We start from the raw sequence: 23,173 nt of genomic DNA on the forward strand, positions 1-23,173 counted from the left end.
ATAGGGTCCATTGTTCAAGTCTGTCAAGATTTTTTTTTGGATCCTGAGGTTGTCTTCTGGGGTGTTGCCTATTTCTGCCAACTTAGTGTCATTTGCAAATTTGATGAGTTCCTCTTCTATTCCCTCATCTAAGTCATTTATAAAGATATTGAAGAGTACTGGGCCTAAGATGGAACCTTGTTTTACCCCACTGCTTACTTCCCTCCATATAGATTTAGTACCATTAAGGACATCTCGTTGAGTACGGTTTGTCAGTCAGTACAAATCCATCTGGTGGTGACGTTGTCTATCCCACATTTTTCTAGCTTACCAAGAAGTAGGTTGTGGTCTACTTTGTCAAATGCTTTGCTGAAGTATACTATGTCCACAGCATTTCGCTGATCTACTAATTTAGTCACTTTGTCAAATAATGAAATAAGATTAGTTTCACACGATCTGTTTTTAACAAATCCATGCTGGCTATTAGTTATAATTTTATTTGTTTCTAGATGTTCACAGATCTGTTTTTTGATTATCTTTTCCAGTATCTTCCCAGGTTAAGGTTAGGGTTAGGGTTATTGGTCTGTAGTTTCCAAGGTCTGTTTTCCCCCCTTTATTGAAGATGGGAACCACATCAGCTATAATAAATGCTTTTTCATATGATTTATTACTACTTATTTTTAGGGCTTTTTATTTTTGCCCTTATTTTCCTTTCAACAAATTTGTCACCCACAACTTCCATAAATTTGTAGGGCAAGTATTACAAATGTTTGAAGAACAGTGTAGATATTATCAGATTATTTGAAATGCTGGACCACTTGCTAGTTCTAAATGGTTTAAATAGGTTGTTACTGAGACTGAGTGTTTGATGATAAATTCATCTGCAGATCACACTGGCTTCCACAATCATCCAATGTTCATCAAAATGACAAAACATGCCTTGTGATATAATGAAGAAGCACTACCTTGATAATGTCAAGTACAAGATTGATAATATGAATTATAGAATGTAGTTAAGATAATAAATCAGAGAATTATTGGAGATTTCAAACAATTTTGGACTAATGGCTTCCCACATCTACAGCAAAATGATAGTTGTCCCTGCTTGCTGTAGTGACTGACTTTTAATAGCAAGTGAGAAAGAAAAATAATGTCTGTAAGGCCATTAGAACTTGCTTGACATTAATTTTAAGAAAATATGGTGCAAAAACAATTTGGTATTTATTTCTTTAGCAATACCACTGATGGGAGAATCATAGCAGTAATTAAAATTGTTTATTTTTTCATGCTATGATTCCTTCATATGTTGTCTTTTCTGCTTTTGCTTGATTAATTATTGTGAATGGCAGAATTGATACCTATTGTAAGGACCCACTTCAATCCCATATCTTAAGAAAGCAGAACTCTTGGAGACGGTTTCCTCCAATAGGAACTTTTATTAAAAATAGTTGATAGCAGGCATAATAGACAGGATCTGAGGGATTCCTTTACAGATCAATACTTTAAATGTCCCCAAGCAAACCCCACCCCACAGTTCATTAGGACAGTTCAAACCACCCATCCTCAGATATAAAGTCCATCGAGGGAAAGGGGAGATAACATCGGTCCGGCTCCAGTCGTAGCACGATGTTCAAGCAGCTCTTCGCACCTCCTTTTGAGACTGGAGAAATAAGCCAGGCTCTGGAGGTTGTATTTCTTTCCCTCCCCCGTTTCCTAGCTGACAGGTTAGGGAGAAGAAAGTTCAGAGAGAGATACAGTGTAGGAAGCAAATTGTTACATTGTAGTGGGCAGCGGACACAGAGGCGGACAGCGGACACAGAGGCAATAAAGAAAGCAAAAGGTTACATTGTAGCGAATAGAGGAAGCGAAAGCTATAACCCCGCAGGCATATCCCCCTCCCCCTTGGGAGTATGGCAGAACCCAGGGAAAAGTGAGATTTGTTTTTAGATCAGAGGAGATAGATAGAAATGAAATAGAAATGGGTTCTGACATCCTGCCCCCCTTAAAAATAGGAGAGATTCACCTGTAGAGAAAACAAAACATGTATAGAGGTTAGTCTAGTTTGTTGGGATATTCTGTATGAAACTTGTTTAGCAGTTCAGGTGCTCTGACATGCCGTTTATGGACCCACTCATTTTGTGAGGGAAGGTGTTTCCATGCTATTGAGTTGCCTCGTGATACTTCCTAGAATCTAAGATTTCTTTTATCTCAAAGTGTTGTTCTCCTTCAACCATGATTGGAGGTGGTGGTGGTGATTTTTGGCCGTAAAGGTGACTGTTGTTCTCGTTTCAGCAAGCTGCAGTGAAAAATTGGATGTATTTGCCTGAGTTTTGGGGTAGTTCTAATTCTACTGTTACTGGGTTTATGATTCTTTTAATTGGAAAAGGTCCTATATATTTTGGGCCACGTTTTTTACAGTGCTGTAGGGATTTTAGGTATTTTGTAGACAAATATACCATTTCTCCTACAGTGAATGGTATGGGTTTGACTCTTTTTTTATCCATTTGTGCTTTGTATGCTTGCCTAGCTTCATCTAAGGCTTTCCTAACTACTGTCCAGGTATTTTGTAATTGTGCTATCTATTCTTTCAGTGATGGGATTGCCGGTTCATTTGGGATTAGTTCTGGCATAGGGTTGAAACTTTGACAGGTAGCTACTTGAAAGGGAGTGTAGCCTGTGCTGGAGTGGACTGCGTTATTGTAAGCAACTTCTGCAAAAGGGAGTAGGTCCGTCCAATCTGTTTGCTAGAAATTAATAAAGCATCTTAAGTATTGCTCAAATACTGAGTTAGAACATTCTGTCTGTCCATTGCATTGAGGATGATGATTAGATGACAGTCCCTGAGTGATTCCTAAGAGGGATAAAAATTCCTTCCAAAATTCTGATGTAAATTGCACTCCTCTATCAGATATGATGCTTTGGGATGCCCCGTACAGTCCTTAGATGTGCTGCACGAATAGTTTCGCTAAGGTTTTTGCGGTGGGAATCTTTTGGCAAGGATAAAGTGTACTTGTTTGGAAAACAGGTCCATAACCACCCAGATGACAGCGTTTCCATTGCTTTCTGGTAATTCCACTATAAAATCCATGGATGTTTCTTTCCAGGGGGCTGAGGGATTTGCCACTGGTTGTAACAGTCCGGGCAATTTCCCTTGCAATCTCTTAGCAGCTGGCCATGTAACTTTCTATGTCCTTTTTCATGGACGGCCACCAAAATTGCCTTTTAATTAAATGTAATGTTTTTACAAATCCAAAATGCTGATGGCATAGCTGCATGAAAGTGACCCTCTGGGTGGTTGGTATATATAACTTCTCCCCTACCCATGGCAGTCCATTCTTGATTGTGCACACGTATCTATTTTTCTGGAACCATTCATCTGTTTCCAAAGTTTTCCGGAATTTGATTCCAGTTTGGCTACCCAGCTGCAGCTTTATTTTAACTTGAGCTCTGGTGGTTACTGGTGCTGCCAGTTGTGGTTCAGGCATGAGGAGTTTAGAACCGGTGGCTTGCGTGCTGTTATATTGGGGCATGCGAGACAGTACATCTGCCAGGAAGTTCTCCCCCACCCCGGCAAGTGTTTGAGCGTAAAGTGGAATTGGTGAAAATGCTGGGACCAGCGGGCTTACTTGGGAATGAGCTTCCTGGGTGTTTTTACGGCTTCCAAGTTTTTGTGGTCCATCCAGACCTGAAAAGGGATTTTATTCCCTTCAAGGAAATGGCACCACTTCAGTAACGACCATCTGACAGTGTATGCCTCTTTTTCCCACACGGCCCAGTGCTGTTCTGTTTTGGTGAGTTTCCTGGATGTGAATGCGCATGGTTGCAATACCCTTTTGTCGTTTTCTTGTAACAGTACAGCCCCCACTGCCACATCACTTGTATTACGAAAGGTTTATCCGTGTCTGGGTGCCTCAATATGGGTTCAGCGGAAAAAAGTCTCTTTAACCCCTCGAATGCCGCTTGGCATTCCATTGTCCATTTTAGTGGCTGGCTGGGTTTCACTGAGGATTCTTCCTTCATTTTTAGTAAGTTCGTGAGGGGCAGGGCTATTTGGGTGAACAAAGGGATGAACTGGCGGTAAAAGTTTGTGAAACCCAGGAAACTTTGCAATTGCTTCCTTGTGCAAGGTGGTGCCCATTCTAGTACTGCCCTGACCTTCTCAGGGTCCATTTCAGTGCCCTGTGGGGATATGCAATAACCCAGGTAATCTATTCTTTCCTGGTGGAATTCACATTTCGATAATTTGGCATGTAGGTGGGCAGCTTGCAGTTTCTTTAAAACCATTCTGACTAGGTTGACATGCTCCTCTTTGGATTTGGTGAAGATAAGGACGTTGTCTAGATAAACCAGGACCCCTTTAAATAGGTGCTCCCTTAGTACCTCATTGATTAATTGCATAAATATTGCAGGGTCCCCTTGTAGTCCAAACGCAAAACTTTGAATTGGTAGCATCCCATTGGGCAATTAAATGCGGTTTTCCATTCATCCCCTTCCTTAATCCTAAAGCGGTAATATGCTTCCCTTAGGTCTAATTTAGTGAAAATTCTTCCTTTCGATAGGTGTGATAACATGTCCTTCATCAAGGGTAGGGGGTATAAGTTATTTTCACTGATTGCATTCAGGGCACGGTAATCCATGCACAAGCACAAAGTGCTGTCCTTCTTCTCTTTAAAGAGGACTGGGGCAGCTACCTTAGGCTTGGCAGTTTTAATAAATCCCCTTTCATTTTATTTATGAATCTTTCCATTTCCTCCTTCTCTTTAGGGCTCATAGAGTATAGTCTGGGTTTCGGGAGTTTTGCCCCAGGCTTGAATTCTGTGGCACAATCTGTGGTTTGGTGAGGGGGAAGTTCATCCACCCACTCCTCACTGAAAATTTCAGCAAGGTCTTGGTTATTCCTCCGGTATTTCAGGTTGCCCTTTTTCCTCTCCCACCGATGCTTTCTCCGCTCCTGGATTTGGTAGGGCTCCTTGGGGGTTTAAATTTGCACGATCCCCCTTTGGGAAATTGAGTTCTGCTGTCCTCCAATTTACCCACGGATTCCATTTCTTTAGCCACTCTGGCCCCAGGATCACTGGGCATTCCATGCCTGGGGTCAGTACAAATGTTATGTCTTCCTCATGGTTCCCCAAGGATAGGTGGACTGGTAAAATGGCTAGGGTAACTGGCACCCCCCCTGCTATGGACCGATCTAAATGGCCAAATGAGATTGGTTGTTTCAGCCTCCTCACCGGGATGCCCAAGTTCCCCACTAACGTCGAGCTAATGAGGCAACGGGTGCTGCCAGAGTCTATTAAGGCTTTCACTTTGACAGCTTCGGGCATGGAGGGGGGCTAATATAGTCACTGTCTTGAGGATGGGTGCAATGCATCCACTTATCAGGGGTTCGCCCTCTGAGCTGCCATCTGAGGTGTTCACCGCCCCTGTGATGTAGGCCAGAGTTCCCTCCCCATGATTGGCAGGGGGTGGGGACTCCACAGCCTCTGTTGCCCTCATGGCGGGTTCTCTTGGCTTGGCTGGGGACTTCACTAATTTCCTGACCCGTGATCGGTCTGGGTTGCGCTGAGGGGCTTTCAAGCAGCATTCTATGGCACGATGCCCCTCTCTCCCGCACTTGAAAAAGCCTGTTGACTTCTTGGCCATAGCCAGTGGTTTCGTTGGCTCGTGTGTCAGCTCAGGAGACGAGTGGCCCCATGGTTTTCCTCGGCGGTGCCTCTTCAGTAGGTTGATCTCTGCTTCCTCCGCTAGGACATACCATTCATCGAGTTGGCATGGGTCCCCTCGAGGTAGGCAAGCATCATACAGGTCGGATACGGATTTTGTTGCTAGGGATGTTCCGTCCGTATTCTTCCATGTAGCTGAGGACTTGGGTTAGGAAGAATCCCAAGCTTGGTGGCTCCCCCCTGAATTTCGTGTCCAGCGGTGGGAATCTTTGGATGAATTGGTGCCTTCGCTGCCGATGGTATTGACTCCCATCCTGATTGCCATCTGTGGGTCAGCGGGGAGTGGGTGCTGCTGAAACAGTAGCTGCTGTTCCACGGAGATCCCTGGGGCTACAGTTTCCAATTTCCCCTCAGTGTCTCTTCGGCTGTAGTCCAAGGTGTTGGTGTGACCCCGGGATTCAGGGTGCTCCTCCACGAGAGAGCTGAGGGTTCTCTTCATCAGGTTAATAGCTTTCTCTAGGATCCAGTTCGAGTGCTGCACACGACCTTCTTCCTCTTCACTAAGGTGAAGGGATTTCTCCATCTCTTGCTTCCATCCGGGTTGGTGGCTGCCCCACCTCAGGGTCACTTTCCCCAATACTTTTTCCCACTCACCTTTCTTGCCAACGCCCATTGACCACCAAGGTTTGTGGTTGCGCGTGTCCACCACTTCTTCTTCTGAGGAGTATGACGTCTCGGATCCCAACAACTGGCAGGGTCCCTGCCAGAGGGAGCGCTCTCCTTTCATGGTGGGTTCTTCATTTCCTGCCCCGACATCCGACATTGTAGTTTTTGCAAAGTCCCCCGGTAAGGGTCTTCCTTCCAGGTTGACTATTACTGCAGATCCTGTCTAATTGAAGGACCCACTTCAATCCACATCTTAAGAAAGCAGAACTCTTGGAGACAGTTTCCTCCAACAGGAACTTTTATTAAAAGTAGTTGATAGCAGGCATAATAGACAAGATCTGAGGGATTCCTTTACAGATCGATACTTTAATGTGTCCCCAAGCAAACCCCACCCCACAGTTCATCCGGACAGTTCAGACCGCCCAATCCCCAGGTGTTAAGTCCATTGTGGGAAAAGGGAGATAACACCGGTCCGGCTCTGGTCGTAGCACAATGTTCAAGCAGCTCTTCACATCTCCTTTTGAGACCGGAGAAATAAGCCAGGCTCCAGAGGTTGTATTTCTCCCCCCCCCCTTTTCCTAGCTGATAGGTTAGTGAGAAGAAAGTTCAGAGAGAGATACAGTGTAGGAAGCAAATTGTTACATTGTAGCAGGCAGTGGACACAGGCAATAAACAAAGCAAAAGCTTACATTGTAGCGAATAGAGGAAGCAAAAACAATACCTCCGCAGGCATATCCCCCCCCCTTGGGAGTATGGCAGAACCCAGGGAAAAGTGAGATTTGTTTTTAGATCACAGGAGATAGATAGAAATGAAATAGAAATGGGTTCTGACACCTATCTTAGAAAATAGCCAAGGCATTAAGAAATGCAAGGTGTTAAGTCTCTGAGTGAACAAAAATAATGGAGTTTTCTGAAGTAATGAAACAAGAACATTTAATAAGAAGACTTCAGTAGCCATTGAAATAATTTATTAAATCTAGAAATGTAATAGATTTATATTTAAAGTAAACTTTGAAATCACCATTAGCGTAGGTACTACAGGTAGTCCTCAACTTATGACCACAATTGAGCCCAAAATGTATGTTGTTACATGAGACATTTCTTAAGTAGTTTTGCCCCATTTTACGACCTTTTTGCCACAATTGTTAAGTAAATCATTGCAGTTGTTAAGTTAGTAACACGGTAGTTAAGTGAATATAGTTTCCCCATTGAGTTTGCTCATCAGAAGGTCACAAAAGGGGATCACATGACTCCAAGATACTGCAGCCATCATAAATATGAACCAGTTGCCAAGCATCCAAATTTTGATCATGTGACTGTGCAGATGCTGCAAGCATGAAAAATGGTCATGTCACTTTTTTAGTGCTATTGTAACTTTGAACGGTTACTAAATGAACTGTTGTAGGTCAAGGACTATCTGTATTAAATTGTGCTTGTAATAATTTGGTTTTAACTTCACTTTATGTTATTTGAGATCCCTTCAGGACTCTTTATACCCAGCATGGCTGTAGGAGCAATAGCTGGTAGAATTGTTGGAATTGGTGTGGAACAGTTGGCCTATCATCATCACGACTGGATCATCTTCAGAAACTGGTGTAGACCAGGAGCTGATTGTGTTACTCCAGGACTATATGCAATGGTGGGAGCTGCTGCGTGCTTAGGTACCATGTATTATTCTTTTGTTGCAATTGTTGTTCTGTATGATATAGTGTAGTATCTGTTTATACCCCTAAATTTTGCAGTTTAAAAAGTCATGAATATTGTACCTAAAGATTTCTTGGACTGAAGGCACCATATCCATTTAGGAATGAGAAAAACCAAGGCTGTACACTAATTCAATGAACGATGCCCCTGGGTATCATGCAGTACAACTGCAGAGCTGCCTTTGTGTTTTGGTTTATAGAAGAATGTTAACATTTTGTAGTTGATTCCACTTATGAAACCACATGTCAGGTTGCAAAAACTCAGAGTGGTATCTTCTATGACAATCCTACCCAACAATTTTTTTATTTTGACAGGTGGAGTTACCAGAATGACAGTTTCACTTGTCGTGATCATGTTTGAATTAACAGGAGGACTAGAGTATATTGTGCCTCTTATGGCTGCAGCTGTTACTAGCAAGTGGGTTGCTGATGCTTTTGGCAAAGAAGGGATCTACGAAGCACATATCCATTTGAATGGCTATCCATTTCTGGATGTAAAAGATGAATTTACCCATAGAACACTGGCTACTGATGTTATGAGGCCCAGGCGTGGAGAACCTCCTCTTTCTGTCTTGACTCAAGACAGCATGACTGTGGAAGATGTGGAGACATTAATCAAGGAAACAGATTACAATGGTTTTCCAGTGGTGGTTTCTAAAGAGCGCCTTATTGGCTTTGCACAGAGACGGGACTTGATTCTTGCAATAAGTGAGTTGCATCTGTTTCATGTAGAGGTGATTAGATTTATGGGTGGCCTAGAAGAAAGTTAGGTAAGAAATGAATTGTGTGCAACAGTATTCTAAATTTAAAAGATCCCAATGTCCTCTCAGATCTATGCATTTAATTTTCCCTTTGCAAATTAGCCTTTAGAAAATTTTGATTCTTTTAAGAATAACAGAATGTTTCCTTTCTTGTTACTTTTTGTAACGGAAGAAGTATTGCAATATATATTAACAATTATATTCAGAAATAGATTGAATGTCTATACAACTCTTCTGTCTTCTTTTTTTTATTCTTTTCAAAGTTAAAGCAGAATTATAGTAAATTGATGCATAGAGGAAGGTAAGATAGATGAAAGCAAACTCACTGCAATTACAAAACTAGACATATTTACCATAAGAAGACAGGGCAAAAGTCAATAATTTAAATAAAATATAATAAATTACATGTAGGCTTGAAAGCTGCTTGGAGAATGATGGCAGCTTGGGATTTGCTAATTTTCATTTCATGGCTGTTATAAGATGAGTTTAAGTGAGACATATACAGTACAGCGCCAATGTATTAGAAACTGACAAGGTTCTGTTATCAGAGGTTAAGAGTTGATTTTAGTTCCATGATTGATGGAAAATAGTTCAAAGGGAGAGAGAGAGAAAAACTTGCACTGAAAGCCTCTTCTGAATATTAGCATCAAGCAAGAAATATCATTAGTTAGCCTTTGTTTTTGAACAAAGGATATTTTTTTAAAGCCTATTAGCGTTCTGGAGATTTTAGCACTCCTACACACTGAAAATAGAAGGAAAGTGAAATAGCTACATTATTCAGCAGTAATTGTGCTGTGATATTGCTGTGCACACTCATTAGAGAGAAAGGCCAATATAATGATAATATATGCTTCAATTAACTGAAAGATATATATCAATACTGAGCTTAACGAAGAGTATAATTTAAAAGTCAAATAGGCACTTTCCTAAAATAAGGTTTAAGCTGATTAAGTTTACCCCTTGGCAATTGCTTCAAGAATATGACATTTAATTCTATTCAATAATCATAGTGCTAAGCCAACAACAAGCCACAGTATGGTTTCATGTTATATATGCTACTATTAGACTTTGTAATCCTTTGCCACTTGCATCCCTTCCTAAACTCAGATTCCCTTCTATGTTCAAACTAATTAGTTTGTTGTTTTATCCAAATACTATCAACAATATTTTTCTTTTTCACAAGATTTTATTCCTTTATTCAATTTTCTGGACTGCCCAATATGCAAATATGACTTCTGAAAGGCTTGTCTGTGTCTGGAAAGCAATTATTTGTGAACCAACAGATGAACTGGGTGAAAGAAAGCTTGTGAGACTCCGTTGTAAGTTGCTTCAGAGCCCCTACAAGATATTGCTTTTGTATACCTTTCCCAGAATATAAGATAAAATAAACCAAAACAGGGTTAAAGATAAATGATGGTATGCATTTTTCAATTAAAATGATTAGGGGTATGCTCCAAGTCCTTTCTATTGAACAGTGTCATCTGGTGAGACCTAACTGATGAACCTTCCCTCAAGATCTGGAGGACCCTTAGTAATTTATATTTAGGAAGGGTATGTAAACCTGGCTCTTCTGTCAATCACTGGGCCAAAATGAAAGTTTAACATAGTGTAATGTATTGGTTAAACTTATGGAACAGTTGCAGAGATCTGTGCAAGGACTGTTAGCAGACCATGTGGCCTACTAGCCAGACTTGCTGTCTGCAAGGTTGATTAGTATGCATTTGAGCGGGAGAATATGGTACATTCATTGGCTGATGCCACCCAAAGCTGAATGTATAAATAGGGGCAGAGCCATGCTTGTTAGTTTTCTGTTTTGACCTTCAATAAAGAAGTACCTGTTCACTACTGTTGCCTCTTCAATGCTGAACCAAGCAGAAAACAGAACATTGGCGACGAAGGTGGGATCATGCTGCTGCAATTCGAAGAGCTGAGTCTCTACGGGGAAAAGGCCTAGCAAGCGCTTGGTCAGAACGGAGTTCCACACACCCCCCCGCTCACTCTATCCTGCCAGTATGAAAACGCTGGAGGAGAGTGCTTCCAAGGACCAGCCCTGGAAGTCCCACGGAAGCCTGAGCAGCACGAGGCATTGAAAAGGCCGCCAAAGACTCACCATGGCGAAGTTAGGTTGACTCTCAGAATTCGACGTTGCTCATCCAGAGAGGTGGAGCTCCTACGTCACGAGGGTTGAAAATTACGTACGTGTTAACCAAGTTCATGAAGACAGGCTGAAGGCCACAATACTGTTGTGTGTTTGCGGTCAAGCAGCATTCAACGTTGCAGAGAACTTGGTTGCACCAGTGCCACTTGAGTCCATTGCATACGCAGAACTGAAAAAGATGCTGAAGGAACATTTTGAGCCGAAGCTTTCGGTCATCGCTTGGCGACAAGCCTTTGAACAACGAGACCAGCGTCCCTGCGAGTCTGCCGCCGATTTCATAGCTGCCCTTTGCCAAGCTGCACGGCCATGCAAATTCAAAGATCTTGAAGAAAGGCTGTGGGCTGCTTAGTTTGTGGTCTAAGGAGCTGAGAACTACAACAAAAGATCTTTTCTAAAGAGACTGTCTCCTTTCAAGACGCATTGAGGGAGATAACGGCTGAAGAAGCAGCCGGCAGAGCTGTTAAGGCCTTATGGCTCTCCAAGAACCCTCCTTGCTCGGAGGCCGTCCACCACGAGGATGTTGAGAGGGTTGAAGATTCTGAATCAGACCACCAAGTCGATCGGTTGCAGCAACCCCCGGATAGCAGGCCTCAACGGCAACCTGACAAGGTAGTTTCCTTCCCTCGGTGCATCAGGTGCGGAGGCCATCACAAACGGGCCGACTGCCGGTTCCGCACAGCAACTTGCCAGGCATGTGGCAAGCAAGGCCACATTGCCACCGTTTGTTTGGGTCGCAGAAAAGAACATGGATCAGAAGAGTTGCCTCGGAAAGGTACTGGGGTCCCCAGTCAAAACCAGGTGGGTTTTTGTGTGAGTAGAAGGAGCGTGTGTAGGACAGGCGCCCATCGCCCACTCAAGAAAAGTTACACCTCAAAGTCAAGTTGTACGGGGTTCCTTCTGACATGGAGTTGGACATGGGTTCAGCTCTATCGATAATCTCCCAAACGACACTCCAGCAGATTTGCAGTAGAAGCGGCAAACAAGTTAAGCTCAGGCCGTCGAATCTCATGTAAACGGACTTCCAAAATTCCTGGGTAAACATAAAGGGGGAGGCTACACTGGGGTGCAATTCAGGAACTTCGAGGGTCCCTTGGATGTCGTAGTTGTTGAGGGCAACCACACGAGCCTAATTGGACTTGATTGGTTTGATGCTTTGGGAATTCAAGTGACTGGGTTAAATAGCTTGCAAACGCTGAGCCTCTCGGCAGTGTGTCAAGAGTTCACTGATGTTTTCAGCTCAGAATTAGGGGCATACAAAGGGCCTCCAATTTCCCTTCGACTTGACCCTAAGATAGCACCGATTAGGATTAAGCCTCATCGGGTGCCTTTTGCCTTGAAGCAGAGAATCAATGCAGAGCTGGACAAACTGTTGCAGCAAGGCATTTTGGAGCCGGTGGACAGCAGTCCATGGGAAACTCCCATTGCCACGCCACTTAAGACCAACGGAGAAGTTCACATTTGTGCCCACTATAAATGTATGCTAAACAAAGCTCTCCAGCAGCACTCCTATCTGGTGCCTGTAGTCAGCCACATCTTGGCTTCACTACAGGGAGGTCGCATTTTCGCCAAATGAGATTTGGCACAGGCCTACCAGCAGCTGCTGGTGGACGACGCCACGGCGGAGGCCCAAACTATTGTAACACACCGGGGAGCCTTCAAGGTGCGACGGTTACAGTTTGGGGTTAATGTAGTTCCTGGCATTTTTCAAACCGTGATGGAGCACATGCTCCATAATATTCCAGTTGTATGCCCATACTTTGATGATGTCCTCATAGCTGGGGAATCAGTCGAAAACCTCGCTGATAGGCTCTGGGCTGTTTTGCGGCATTTCTGCGAAGTGGGGCTGAAGCTCAAACAGGAGAAATGCAAAATTGGAGTAACTTCCACAGAATTCCTGGGGTTTTGTATAGATGCTGAAGGCATTCATCCTGCTGAATTCAAGCTCAAAACAATTCAGCAGGCACCCAGTCCCAAGTCAAAGGGAGAGCTTCAGGCCTTCCTGGGACTTCTTAATTTCTACCGTGCTTTCCTCCCCACAAGGCTGCAGCGGCAGAGCCGTTACACTGGCTCTTGGACAAACAGGCCCCATGGAAGTGGACAAGTGTCCACGAGAGGAATTTTGCTGCACTTAAAGCATTGTCCTCAAATGCGATGTTAGCTCATTTCAATGAGCAATTGCCAGTCCGCACCGCGTGTGATGCATCCCCTTATGGATCGGAGCTATGTTAAGCCATCTTAGGGTTGAAGGGACACAAGTCCCTATAGCTTATTACTCCAGGACTCTTTCTGCTGCAGAACGCAATTAAGCACAAATAGATAGGGAGGCATTGGCCATTATGGCTGGCATAAAAAAGTTTCATGACTTTTTGTATGGCCACCACTTCACGGTCTTCACTGACCACAAGCTGCTTGTGGGGTTGTTCACTACGAACAAGCAGACACCCCAAATTATCTCTCCCAGAATATTGAAGTGGTCAATATTCCTATCTGCTTATGACTATTGTCTGGTTCACAAACTGGATAAAGAAATGGGCATGCTGACGGCCTTAGTAGGTTGCCTCTACAGCTATTAGAATCAGATCCTGCTCCAGCCAACCACATCCTGGCTACCCAGGATTTGCCAGAGTCTCCCCTCAATGCAGGGGATGTTGCTGCAGAAACAGCTACTGACAACACATTGAGCCACGTGTTGAATTGAGTGCTCACAGGATAGCCTGAAACGTGTCCTGGCTCTAACTTCCAGAGTTTCTGGAAAAGGGAGCATGAGTTATCCACCTTTAAGGGTTGTGTCCTGTGGGGTAGCACACCCTGACTTCACTGAGGACTAGAGTCCTTGATTCTCTGCATGAGGGACATCCGGGCATAGTCCGGATGAAGGCGCTCATGCGTAGCTACCTCGGGTGGCCTGGACTTGATAAAGACATTGAGGCCCAGGTCCACAGGTGTCACATTTGCCAGCAGTCAAGGCCAGAAATGCCACATGTTCCTATACATAGATGGGAGACCACACAAGCCCCTTGGTCGAGTATACATATCAACTTTGCTGGCCCCTTTCAGGGGCAACTCTTTGTCATTGTTGTGGACAGTCACTCCAAGTGGCTAGAGGTTATTCCAGTGTTCACTATGACTACTGCCAGGACCATCCAGGTGCTGAGGGGCATCTTTGTAACGCATGGGCTCCCAGATGTCATAGTTTCAGACAATGAGGCTCAATTTACGTCCTCAGAGCTTCAGTCCTTTTTGAGGGCAAATATGATTAGGCATGCCACTTCGGCTTCTTTTCACCCGGCCTCTAACAGCCAAGCAGAACGCATGGTTCGCACAACAAAGAAATCCTTGAAGAGGATCACCCATGGCAATTGACATCACAGGTTGGCAGACTTCCTACTCTGCCAACGCACAACGCCCTGCACTTCTGCGGGCAAGAGCCCAGCTGAGCTAAGATGGGGGCACCGTCTGATCACAAAGCTGGATTGCCTACATTCAGACAGGGTTGCTTCACAAGTGCCGCAGCCTAAGGCACTGAGGCACTTGCAAGTGGGTGATCCGATTTGGGCACGCAATTATGGACCAGGGTCACTGTGGGTGGTAGCTGTGGTTTGCAAGGTGTCAGGGCCGCTCTCATACAAAGTGGCCCTGGAAGATGGTCGTGTGCTCCGCAGGCACATTGACCAGCTGCGTTGGAGGTTACCATGCCACTCTCCCACTCCTGACTCTGCTCTCGGGGGGGGGGAGGAACACAATTGCGATTGTGAATTTGAGTCTCTCAGCAATCGCCGAATGGGGGTTTGGCCAGTGAGGCTGCTCCTAACTCAGGCATTGCGCCAACGGGACATTGCTCTCAATCAGCGCCAACAGGACATTGCTCTCAATCGGCTTTTCACGCCGATCTGGTGGATTCTTCTCCACCATGGAACTCTGGCTTGGGCCTACTGGAACAGGCCGGCCACAGGGAAATGGACAAAGGCTTGGGTCTACCAGAACAGGCCAGCCTTCAGGAACCGGCTTTACCCGTATCGGACGGGTCACTCAGCCCCAGTCTGCCGAGCCTGGCAGGTGAGCTTGCAGATTGGGAGCTAGCAGCAGCTCTGAGATCCTCGGAGCGGGCGAAAGGCACACCAAAGTTTTTGAAGGACTACGTGAGGTTTTTGTCATTGCAAACTTAAAATGCTTATGTATTTTTTATTGCAAACTAAAATCATTTATGTAGGTTCTTGGAACTTTTGATTGCTTATGTACTTAAATGTATGTGCCTTCTTACAACCTGCAATGTTAAGTATTGTTAATATTGACAATGTATTGTAAGGACTTTTGTACCACTGAGTGCCATTATGCCCTTTTGAATGTATGTCATCATTGAACAACCAACAATGTTTTGTAAGTGTCAAAAAACTATGGGGGAGGGGTGTAATGTATTGTGTTAAACTTATGGAACAGTTGCAGAGATCTGTGCAAGGACTGTTAGCAGACCATGTGGCCTCCTAGCCATACTTGCTGTCTGCAAGGTTGATTAGTATGCATTTGAGCGGGAGAATACGGTGTATTCATTGGCTGACGCCGCCCAAAGCTGAATGTATAAATAGGGGCAGAGCCATGCTTGTTAGTTTTCTGTTTTGACCTTCAATAAAGAAGTACCTGTTTACTACTGCTGCCTCTTCAATGCTGAACCAAGCAGAAAACAGAACACACAGCACATGTGAATTTGGGAATGAGTATTCTGGTGCCTTGGGTCTGTGTCCTGGTTTAATTTTGTTCAGTTGTGCTTTTTGTTGTTGTGAGCATCAGGATTGAATTGTAGCAGTCAATCTTTTAAATAAATGAATACATTTTTATTTATTCCTGTGGAGTTGAAGAGACTTTTGAGGATCTCCTTGAATCTGCTGTCATATTGAATGTAGCAGAAAAGTTCTATTAAATGATACTGTCACAATGAAAACTACAAGGCTGCAGTGATCCAGTTTCAAAGGGTTAGGATTATTCAGAATTTCATTTGACACTTTAAACAAAATGCACTGTTCTTGGGCTTGTGCAACAGGTATAGAGGCAACTGCAGAAGCCCAAGAGAAATTAGAGATTCTTATAGATGAAAATCTTGCTTGCTCTGAAATATCTTCTCTCTGTAGCCTTAAGGTAAGCAGCTTGGTTTGTGACCAGTGAAAGCAGAAATGCAGCAATCTACTTCATCTCTTCTCCTTTGCTCCCATTAAAGGAATTCAAATCAGTTAATTTGAACAACAGGGACAAAGTCTTCTTTGCCTCTCTTTTTTTGAGACTTTGTAGTTTGTATGAATGCATGCAGATGGATTTCTACAGATCTGAAGCTTATGGCCTCAGATATGAAAGTGTGCTGATCATATAGAACAATGTGGTATTCTAGAGAAATTATTTTATATCAAAATTATCCCTAAAAAAGGGAGCTGGGATAAATCTGGCATCAGCATTAGTGTGTTGGGACAGATGCACTTACTAACCATCCTGATCTTAGAAGAACTATTAAAGGATCAGAAAACAATAACTATTTTTTTCTTGAGATAGATGTGCAATAGTCCTTATATGTCTGACTTTTTCATACAGAAAATGCAAGGCAGTGCCAGGATGGCGTAGTAAGCAACTCAATTGTATATTTTACTGAAGAGCCTCCAGAGGTCCCTGCCAATAGCCCTCATATGCTGAAGCTCCGGCGTATTTTGAATCTGAGCCCCTTCACTGTCACAGACCATACACCAATGGAAACAGTGGTAGACATTTTCAGAAAACTTGGACTCAGGCAGTGTCTTGTCACACATAGTGGGTAAGTATATAAATTATTTTTGTTTTTAAAAATACAGTATTTCTGTTGAAGGGGAGGGGCTTATTTTCTGGAAAAAATAATTCCAATCCTCTCTATATACATGTAATGTTAGACCTTGAAAATGAGCTGGCTTGGATTACAAGAGTGGATTACAAGGAATTCAAGTCTGTGTTTATAAACAAGTAGCAATGCAATTTTTGAAAAATAATTTAAAACTAAAGTGAAATAAAAGAAAGTACAGGGTGCCTTTAAGCCCCTTCATAATTTTTCAGTAACAATATTAAAGCAAGAATGTAAGGAAAAGATGCCTCAGTTTATTTATTGAAATAAAATAACAAGACTTCCGGTTCCGGTTTGCGGCGACTCTAGCCATACAAAGAGACTCGTCTCCTCGACGGCTAGTCTTCCCTCTGCCGGTTGACTCTTATACGGGTCGAAAGTCGCCCTGGAGGGTGTGACTTCCGTCGAAGAGGCTTTGGCTCGGCTGCGGAGGAGTGGTGGCTCCTCCAGCTGTCCAGGTGATCTCTGAGGGCCAACGGAGAAGAAGATCGGCCAGTAAAATGGCCGATCACCCTGCTGCTTCAGACCGCAAGTCAAAAACATCTAGGCGTTAAGAGCCCCCGTGGTGAATCCAGGTGAGATTTTTCCTTGTTACTCTCTCTACTTGACTTTGTTTTTTGCCTATAAGAGCTTTGTTGGAATTATTTCCCTGGCTAGAGAAAGCTGCTTCGATATTTTTGGGAAAGAAAGCATTTCATAAGATTAAAATTTATTTTCATACTTTTTGGGATACAGAAATTTCTCTCTTTTTTGTTCTGCTAAGGACTGTACTACTATTTGGTGTTGTAAGATTATTTCTTCTTTCACACTATACTTTTAAAGATAGAAACAAAGCAGTGCTGTTTGGAAAAGATTCTTCTTCAACTTACTGAGGACATCTAGAGGTGAAAATTTAATATTGCATCTTTTGGTTATTTCTTTGAAGTAAAACCAGACCTGACCTTCATTTTTTTTTGGGGGGGGGGGAAGATAAACTGAGCTCTGGGAATTGTGTGGGTGGATATAGATTAACTCTTACCAAATACAGCCTCCACAAACAAAACAAATAAATAAAACAAAAAACTATTACTACCAAAATGGAGAAATTGCATTCACAATTAAATTATAAGCTTATATTGGAAAAGATACATGAGGCCACTACAGAAATCTGTACTATACTGAAAGAATCCACTTCAGAACTAAGATCTAGAAACTTCACTTCAAACATGCAAATGGATGACCAGACTACACTTGACTATTCTATAAACAAAATTACATTAGAAGAGGAACCAACTGAGATAAAAGAGGAGCTTATTTTACCTTACAAGCCTTTCATTTGTAACTTTGAGGAACAGAAGAAGCAAGGACTGAGATTTGAAATTGTAAAGCAATGATATTTTAAAGAGGAGAAAAACAGACCTGTGATGCAGAGGATGGGACTTTCATTTCTTCAAAGGCCATTCCAAGCAACAAAAATAGACTTATTGATTGAAAGGGAAGCGTGTTTATGGAAACCTACTTGGTACAGGAAAAAACCTAGAATTAGACTTAAAAGAGAAATTTAAAATTGTGTAATGGAATAAAAGGCAATATTGGATTTATGGATTGTTTTAAGGACTAAGATTCAGAGTTAGAAGCAACTAAATATATATACATATAGGAGCATGATTATTAGAATAGATATTTTAAATAGATTAAGAATGTATTGGATTGTACCTATGTAGCGTTTGGGAAATATATGAAATTTATTATTTACTGGAATTGCAAAAATGATGACTGCTTAGATTGGGATGTTTTTAATAATTTATGGAATGTTTTAAATTACTAGGATAGATTTCTTGTATGACAACAAAGACATGATAAGGCATGATAAGCTGGAGAAAATTTGAACTTTGTTTAATGAATATGAATGAATCAAAGTTTAATATTATTTTGTTATTTTAAAGATATGGATTGACTTTGGGATTACATATATATAGGGCTGATCAATATTTTATTGCTATTAAGATATCTATTGTATAGTGGAAGAAGAAATAAATGAGTTTGGTATAAAATGAGGGATCTGAGAGATTAAGAATTAGAATTGATAATTTTTTGATTTAAATTTAAACTATTGTATTTGTAAACTGATAAAGTTATAACACAGGTTTAATAGTGATAGAAATTTAAAATAGAAATGGAATATTTAAGTGTATTATGTTAACTGAGGGGAATAGAGAGGGGATAGTGGAATTTATTGAGTTGTGTTGTTTATATATATATTCACTTTTGAATGTTTGACCACCTAACCATCATGGTGGGTCTTGAGTACTTTTTGTTTAAGAATGTTAAAAAACCAATAAAATGTCTTAAAAAAAAGAAAAGAAATAAAATAACAAATCCCCCAAATTATTAGCTACCGTATTAATGCTGTTTATAATTCATTTAGCTAACAAAGGCCTACCCTCTAGCTCAGAGCAATATATCTTAATTTTGCTCTTTTGATTTAGAGCAGAATTCATAATACATGTATGTAATTAAGCTTCATATTTTGGTCAAGCTATTGCTAAATATGTATTATTTTAATCTTTAAAAAAAACTATTGCTGCTAAGGAGAAATGCCAGCCAAATGTAATTGTTAGGAAATTCCTGCATGAATGATGCATTAAGGGAATTAACTAATGGAGTTTTATTTTTTTACAAACTGAAAGTCCATGGGATTTATAAACCTATAACAAGGTAAGGAATGAAAAAATAAGAGACAGAAGCTAAATTGAATGAAACAGACCCTTGAATGTAGAATATGTCCCTCAAAAGCTCAATCATTCTGGAGCAATGAGGGAAAGCAAGATGCAGTGCTGGAAGTGGTGAAGACCTACTGAAGCTATAAACCAAGGCTAGAGGAATATTTAGTGCTTTTTCCAATTTCCTCATTGGCTGAAAAGTAGACAGATTCTGTTTTTGATAAACAACATTAATACACTAATACTTATAAGGGGCAAAAGTTAGGAACCAGTCCCGCCAACAGTTTCCATATCAGTACAATTAAATTTCACATTAAATTAATGACAATGTGTTAACAGCCTTATACTATTCTGATAATATGAAAACTGTCAAGAGAAGGAATATTCATAAGGATAATTTAAGTCAACTGAAATTAATGAAAACTTATTGCCTTACACTTAGAAGAGACTAAATGCCTGAGACAGTGAATTTGACCCAGTCATAGAAAGATGCTGCAAACAGAGCAGTATCTAAGTGTAGAGAAGACAGGAAGGCTATTTATTTGCACAACAAGCTTGAGGGGAAAAACTGAGCCATTTGGAGCCAACAAAAGTCAGTTTGCTGGCCAAACAAGCTTTGTTGTCTTTGCCCAATGCCGTCTCTGCCCTTTTAGCCAATCTACAAAGTGGCACTCTTTGGTGGTGGCACTAGAGCTGACGTAGAGTCCCAGCTGTCATTGCCTCCAGGTATCTATTTCAGCCTCAGTAGCCCCTCCTACCAAGATGTGCCACCACAAGTCCCATGCCATGGCCAACCCCCTCAGTGCCACACAACAGTAGGGTCAATTATTTGAGGCAGTGTTATAATTAACACTGATTATTCAAAGGGTTTTATTATCAGGGTAACTTAGTAAGTCTGTACTACGTACAGTTAAGATTAGCTTGACTATTAATTTTACTTATATTTTTACCATTGTTTTTCAGTTTTCTTAGCAGCTACAGCAACCTCCCTCTAAAATAATTGATAAAAAGTAATGATAGATAGAATGAACATATATTTGAGAACTTCAACCCTTTTGCATTGAAGCATGCCTGTGAGAGAAAGGGGAGAGCATATAATTCACTGGTTTTGCTTGAAGCTTTCTTTAAATGTGATGTATAGGCATTCAGGTCACAGTTCAGGAGTATTTTTTTGCAATACTTTGATGGTCTCTTTATGCCCTGTGCTGAGCTTTTTCTGCTTTGGCCTGGAGGATCCCAACAGTTTCTGCAAATGGTTTGGGAGAGGTGATGTAAAGTTGGACAAGTTTAAGCCTGCTCAAGAAACATCCTTAACTAAGTGCATTGAGGAATGCAGCTGGGTAGAATATGGTATCTTTTATCCCTTTGCCAAAGGCTGAGAAAAATATAATGAAAGCTCTGTATTCATAAAAGCAATGCATTGTGATGATTTTTTTTTCAGTTCATAAATGCAACTTATTCTTTTTTTTAAATTCCCATTTCTTCATTTTTAAAAAAGGGAAGAGCAGGGTGTCTTTTTGAAACTGATTGTTTTGTGTTATAGGTTTTACTGCAGCAGAATTTGAAAAATGAACAAGACAGGCTAATGATTAATCACAATTTTGTTTCTTTCCTTTCTTTCTTCTCTAGGAGGCTCCTGGGCATTATCACCAAAAAGGACGTGTTAAGGCATATGGCTCAAATGGCAAATCAAGATCCTGAATCCATCATGTTTAACTAGGCTATTCCCAACAGATAGGTCCAAATCTTAAAGGAAAAGATTCCTATTGAACTGATTGAAAGGAATTCAAATAGCTCTTCATTGTTTATTAAAATAAAATTTAAATTAATACAACTTTGTTAAGAGCAGAACCCAGGGAAAATTATAACAAACTGAATATTTGAGTTGTTGGTAAATGTATTTGAAAATTCAATTCAGCTATGGGCTGTTTTTCCTGGCAACGTGTCCTGGGAACATGTCATAAATACAGTCCTTACCATGGCACATTTTTCTCCTTGTCCTGCCTACCGTATCCCATTAATATAAATGCATTTATATAGTTTTTTATCTGTGTTAATCATCTTTACAAACATTTGGGAGCAGAGAGAAGCCATCATCTTGATAAATATAAATATAATCAAGAATGCAAAATGTTTTCATTACACATGCCCTATTTCATATTTCTTAAATTTGGATTCCCAAATTAGGTTATTTTCTAAAGCTGCATACTTTTGTGAAGAATGTTCTTGCTTTTACTGTTTTTGCAGAAGTTCATAGATATTGTAGAAGTAAAGGGGTATTTCAGTTTACTTTTAGTGCTATTGTTTAGTCTTGAGTTATTCTGTTCATTTGTAATATGATGAAATAATCTGCAAATTCTGTCATTTTTTATGATGAAATTTTCTTCTTACTGTTTTCCCATACATGAGTATGATGCCATAGGGTTATATATTTTCCAGCATAACTGACATTAAATTGCAATTCTGGCCACACATTTTTGTCAAAAAGTATTTTGAACAATAAGCTTCAGTATTCCTAGACAAAAAAAAATTATTGTTGTTTTTTTCTATAGAGGAGAAAAAGCATATTAACACAGTTTTTTTAAAAAACATGTATTCATTCTTTCTGGAAATATTGTATATTTATTTTATGTCACAAATAGATTTTACAGTATGAAATATTTTATAAACCATCTTAGAATCAGTTTAACTAATTTTTATAGTTAAAAGTACAAACAAGTTTGAAGTTTGGACATGAATATGATAAATAAAATATTTGCCATAGATAATCTTCATATTACATGTATCAGGCATTTGATTTTTGGGATGCTCATTTATTACTAGTTCCTAGAAGAAATATGTTGAGATGGGCTCTAGGAAACATCAAGATGGTTTCCCAGCTTGTAACCCCACTAACATTAGCACATATTCTATATTATCTAGTTTGTTGATGAATTTATTGATTGATGTATATATGAAATCTACTTCTTGTGTAAGCATGTTCGATATTTTGCCAAAATATTACCCAATCGAAGAAACCATGACTCTCTATGCCTGGAACAAAAAGATTTGATATTAAGTTGCTTATGACAACATAGTATTGGTTTTAAGATTTATCAATATATCACTGTCTGGACACGTCACCCAATTTTAGAGATTTGGAATAACAATAATTAGAATTAAAAATAATTCTAATAATTGACAGGATTTTTTTTCAGAATTAATAGAGGAGACTTACCTTTATAGAAGAACACCAGAGAATATCTATTGTATTTCATTAAAAATGCCGTTTTCTACTTCTTCAAATGACAGAAAATAATAGAACAATAACATTTGGAAAATAATAAAATTTATCCAACTTTTGAAAAGTTATTAATTATCCCTGCCTTTTAATACAAAGAAATGGCTCTTCTGTGAGAAAGTCTGTGAATTTTCATTTTCATTCTTCATTTTTATCATTCAGATTCAGAATAAGCAATAGCCAGTATAAATTCAAAATTTACATTATAAATGACATTTTTGGCAGAGCCATCATGGCACAGTGGTTGGAATGCAGTATTGCACACTAACTCTGCTGATTGCCAGGAGTTTGACTCTAACCAGCTCAAAGTTGACTTAGCCTTCCAGCCTTCCAAGGTTGGTAAAATGAGGACTCTGATAGTTGGGGGCAATATGCTGACTCTGTAAACCGCTTAGAGAGGGCTGTAAAGC

The 23,173-nt window shown here is 40.8% G+C and overlaps 1 protein-coding gene across 6 annotated transcripts in view; it reads left to right on the plus strand.

The window, feature by feature from the left end:
• The window catches only part of CLCN4 (chloride voltage-gated channel 4), a 78,375-nt gene extending 55,471 nt beyond the window's left edge, over positions 1–22,904 (plus strand). For 2 of the 6 annotated variants that reach the window (XM_039318919.1, XM_039319150.1), the window contains 4 exons: positions 7,783–7,969; positions 8,327–8,719; positions 16,505–16,721; positions 21,113–22,899. In XM_039318919.1, the coding sequence (XP_039174853.1) occupies positions 7,783–7,969; positions 8,327–8,719; positions 16,505–16,721; positions 21,113–21,203 (888 nt within the window). In that variant the 3' untranslated portion in view covers positions 21,204–22,899. Of the gene's footprint in view, positions 1–7,782; positions 7,970–8,326; positions 8,720–16,504; positions 16,722–17,090; positions 18,273–21,112 lie in introns of those variants that run through there. The other 4 variants (XM_039318997.1, XM_039319323.1, XM_039319060.1 and 1 more) reach the window with 4 other exon arrangements.
• Positions 22,905–23,173: the final 269 nt, after the last annotated feature.

Source organism: Crotalus tigris, unplaced genomic scaffold, assembly GCF_016545835.1.
Source record: "Crotalus tigris isolate CLP2741 ecotype Arizona unplaced genomic scaffold, ASM1654583v1 scf7180000017543.2237141, whole genome shotgun sequence".
Lineage (NCBI taxonomy): Eukaryota > Metazoa > Chordata > Lepidosauria > Squamata > Viperidae > Crotalus > Crotalus tigris.